This window comes from Engraulis encrasicolus, chromosome 19 (genome assembly GCF_034702125.1).
Source record: "Engraulis encrasicolus isolate BLACKSEA-1 chromosome 19, IST_EnEncr_1.0, whole genome shotgun sequence".
NCBI classification, from domain to species: Eukaryota; Metazoa; Chordata; class Actinopteri; order Clupeiformes; family Engraulidae; genus Engraulis; species Engraulis encrasicolus.
Genome location: NC_085875.1, coordinates 26,926,892 through 26,931,067, shown reverse-complemented (window position 1 = coordinate 26,931,067; position 4,176 = coordinate 26,926,892). Strand labels below are relative to the sequence as shown.

The window sequence follows — 4,176 nt, the reverse complement described above, 5'->3', positions numbered from 1 at the left end:
ATTCGGTTAAAAAAGTAAACAAACAAACAAACAAAGCTATATTCTACTTCTGTATCTGGCAATATTCATTTCCAGAGCTATGAATAAATCCATCCGTCAGTTATTTATTTAGAGGGATGCACAGCTTCTTACAGTGCACCGCTGGCTTCTTAAGGGCCTCCACCGCTCAGCCGTCAAGACTAGTTTTCTGAAATTACTTTTTATCTCTTCTCTTGGGTTGCTTGCCTTCACCGAAAGGGTAGTTACTTAAATGTGGTGAATTTCTTTTCCATACACGACTTTTAAACTTTACAAGACAGTTTTATTGCGAATATAGCATTTTTTAAAATCTTGATGACCACACTGCGTTTATGGGAGACGGATTATGGCTTTGATTGTGTACCCAGAGAGTGATGCGGATGTGACTCTGACACGGGCGGTCATGTTCCACACTTATCTCATAAATGTCATAATCAACACTGCCACAACATTTCATTAAATTTGACACAACTCAACAACAATTTCATGGTTGTGCTTATTTTGGTTAATTTATTATTTATTCAAGGCTGACAGTGCATACGTTCGGAGTTGAGTAGCCTAAATGATGCAACCATCTGACAATTACGCACACCGCAGTTGGCCGGAACTCTTATTTCATTACTGTTAATCATCAGATAAAATGAATGTTGACCCCACTGACCTGAGAGAATATAGGCATTTTAACTGATTAATTATATTCATTAAATAGTCAAGAACATTTTTTGAGTTAAGTGCGGACTGTATTGTTTTCTAATTGCCGCCACCCCTTATTGTATCAGTGGCGGTGCATGTGGTCATAAGGTCATCGGAAATTGTGAATGCTAGATAAATATTCTGTAACTTGTGCACCACAAATCTTCCAAATGTCGGTTTGTAGAAACTTATTTCGTCAGCGCAGATTGTCAGCACAGGCAGTGAGCATAGGTCCCGGCGTTGCGCCTCTGCTGACAACCACTTCCACTGTCCGCGCTTTCTCCTCCACTATGCTCCGCTGTTATGGTGATCCGCTAGTTGTGAAAAGCCACCACTAGTCGCCCCCAGTGCTCTTGCTGTCTCCAATTCTTCTTTCCCACTGTAGACTTAACGTCACGTCCGCACTTGAACTTGAATTTTATCCCATTGTACGGAGGCAGTCCTCGCCACAGAGAGACTGAGAGCTCCCGGTGAAGCAGGACTCCGCCATCTTCACAGAGAATAGGAAGGTGAAAAAAGCCAGCAGGTCTTGATTTATTTGGCAGAGGGGCGGCAGTCCATGTCCGTGGTCCTCACGCACCAGAACAAGGAGAGCGTTTGCAGGGAGTTGGACTGACGGAGAAAAGTAGCTGACATTGCATGTAAAAAGCGAGTTCTAGTGTCCTGGGAGAAGTGACCATCGCTCGCCGAAAACCAAATACTGAGAAGAGAACTGGATTTTTAAATTATTGTTTTATTATTAATAAATTATTTCATTTTTCCTCTCTGTGAAGAAATTTCAGATCCGCTTGATGAGCCATACAGTTGAGTGGACGGAGAGAGGTACTGAGCAGACATAAACTGTCAGAGCGCACTGGTCATCATATCTGACACCTCCAAAAAGGCACAGAGACATTTTTGCTGCTTTCTTCACAACTGTCATCACCGGGTGTGAAACATCAAGGATATTTTTCCCCTGCCTCTTCGTCCTTGGACAGATTGCGATCATCACACACCTTCACCAAATGTGTTATTCACAGAATTCCTGAGAGCGAAGACTGCGTGTCTGTGTGTGCGCGTGTGTGTCCACGACGCGGGTCGCGGGTCGCAGAAGTGGACAGGAGCGACGAGGCGACGAGACATTTCAGCTCATCTGAACTAAGGACACTCACATCGGTCCGTCTGGCGGTCCAACGCGCAAGCAGTGCCAGTTTCGTGGGGGTCCCGGGAAAAGTTAGAGCGGGCAAGCGAGGACCACGCCGAGGAGAGGAGGCGACCGATCATTCCTTGTGCAGGTCACCGGGCGATGCCAGAGTAGATGCCAGGGCAATGTCCCGTCGCAAGCAGGGAAACCCACAGCACTTGTCACAGAGAGAAATCATAACTCGTAAGTAGCCTAACCAGCTTGCTTTCATCCGTGAACTCGCTGCATATGCTGAAGGCTTTTTTCCTCCATATTGTGCAATAATTTATGATAGTTGTGTGCCAATGTTGTGTCACTTAAACATAGATCGCATTTGGGCAAATGTGGCATTTAGGGTCTTACAGTGGAGTGGAACTATATAGGTGATTTAAAACTGGATTGTTTTACCTGTAGGACAATTTGTGTATTTAGATACAACGACCGTTTAAGTTAGGCTATATGACTTTTTTTTAATCATGCGTCTTACACCACGGACTTAGATAATTAACAGTTTACACCACATGCACAACACGAATATATACACATGATGATGGTGAAAATTGCGTTTACATGGGTCAGACATCTAAATCTGGCAGATGATGTGTTTGAGCTTTATTAGACGACTTGTTAGGTTACTTACTAAAGTTGGTGGCAGGCCTACACGCGCATCCAAGGACATACATAACCATTAGGAAATTACACGAGTTTAAAACAAGCTTCATAAAATCACACTTGTGAACTTTTACTATTACACATTAAAGAGAGTGTAGAAGACTTACAATCGGGTGCCAGGCCATTGTCAATACCGTTCATCCTCATACTTTTACGCACATATGAAAAGCATTAGGCTACGAAGAGGCCAACCATTCACTTAAGTCTTATCTAAAGGCCCGTCGGGATGTGCATTTTATGTTTACAATTACAACCCCACTTTATGATTTTAATCTTTGTAAATAACATATTGGAATAGATTACTGTTATATTGGTTACATCAACAGAAATATATATCTTGCTATATGTTTCACAATTTGATAGAAAACGTTCATCTGTTTTGGTGCTGTAAGATTTACAGGCGTGAATTATCCTGATGGGGTTGGCCTATCACTTATCTAGCTAAATTATACCCATGCGATAAATATTTTGCGCGTATTTATCTACACATTGCACACCCAAAGCAACATCGTATTCATTTCAGTATTTATTTTAATTATTCATATTTACAATTACAAACCAGCCAATACCTCTCAAAGTGAAGCACTTAATTCCATAATAAACCACAACTATTAATATCAGTCTGAATTATAGCTTTAAAATCAAGGTCTCACAGGTTCAATATAGGCTACAATTCCCACAGGACACGTGGAAAAAAAGGTAAACATCAAGGATTGAATCCACATATTATCAAGACACTTTCTCTTCTTCCCTCAAACATCGTGTTGATTATTAAATATTAAAATGCGCTGTTAATTGATGCTGAGATGCCTTAAAGGTGTAACACAAAGGGCGTTCAGTCCACAGTAGCCTATGTGCGTATTTACATGCACTCTGCACGGTGAAATAGGTAGGTAGATGCCTGTCAAATGAAAGGGTCTTTCTTCTGTCTGCAATCCTTTTCACCAGCTTCTGTCGAGAAAATACAGAGGTAGCGCCAGGATAGGATCTGACATGTCGTAAAGTGAGTGTTACAGCTGTGCATGTGTCCCTGGCAAGTATAGCTACGACTGGCCAACACATTGTGGCAATTGCGCAAAACTTTAGACTTAGTAGTCTATTTACAACCTTTGCAGTATACATTTTCAGATTGGTTTCAGATTTAATTTTTATAGCCTACACTGCGTTCGAATTGAACAGAAATAGGCTACGATTTGTGAAAAGTTGTGTGTGTGTGTGGCTACTGATGAAGTGGTGGTCAGGTCATGTAGGAAGGTAGCCTATAATCTACACGCATTTTGTCCTTTGACCAACACGCAACTTCTGTGTGTAGTATTTTCGCCTGCGCTCCGTCTCCTTGTGAGAGGGCTCCTCGCTTGGCGTTCAAGTGTAGTCTAGTCTACATGTTTCATCGCGATAATCCGTACCAGAGGTCAGTGATGTCATCTCTCTCCCCAATCTGGGGTGAGTTTCTCAAAAGAGAAGTTGTTAGCCTGTTAGCAACTTCGGTAGTTGCCAATGGGAAAATGCATTGAAAACAGCAAAGTAGCTACTGTAGTTAGCAACTTTGGTTTTGAGAAATTCACCCCTGCTTTGTATTGTGCTGGCAGGGACTGTGTGTGTGTGTGTGTGTGTGTGCAGGCAGCACATTC

At 42.2% G+C, this 4,176-nt stretch overlaps 1 protein-coding gene across 2 annotated transcripts in view; it reads left to right on the top strand.

The window, feature by feature from the left end:
- The first annotated feature begins 1,185 nt into the window (after window positions 1-1,185).
- bcl11ba (BCL11 transcription factor B a) overlaps window positions 1,186-4,176 on the top strand; it is a 98,255-nt gene continuing 95,264 nt past the window's right edge. For both annotated transcript variants that reach the window (XM_063183955.1, XM_063183954.1), the window contains exon 1: window positions 1,186-2,077. In XM_063183955.1, coding sequence (XP_063040025.1) covers window positions 2,020-2,077 — 58 coding nt within the window. In that variant the 5' untranslated portion in view covers window positions 1,186-2,019. The remainder of the gene's footprint in view (window positions 2,078-4,176) is intronic.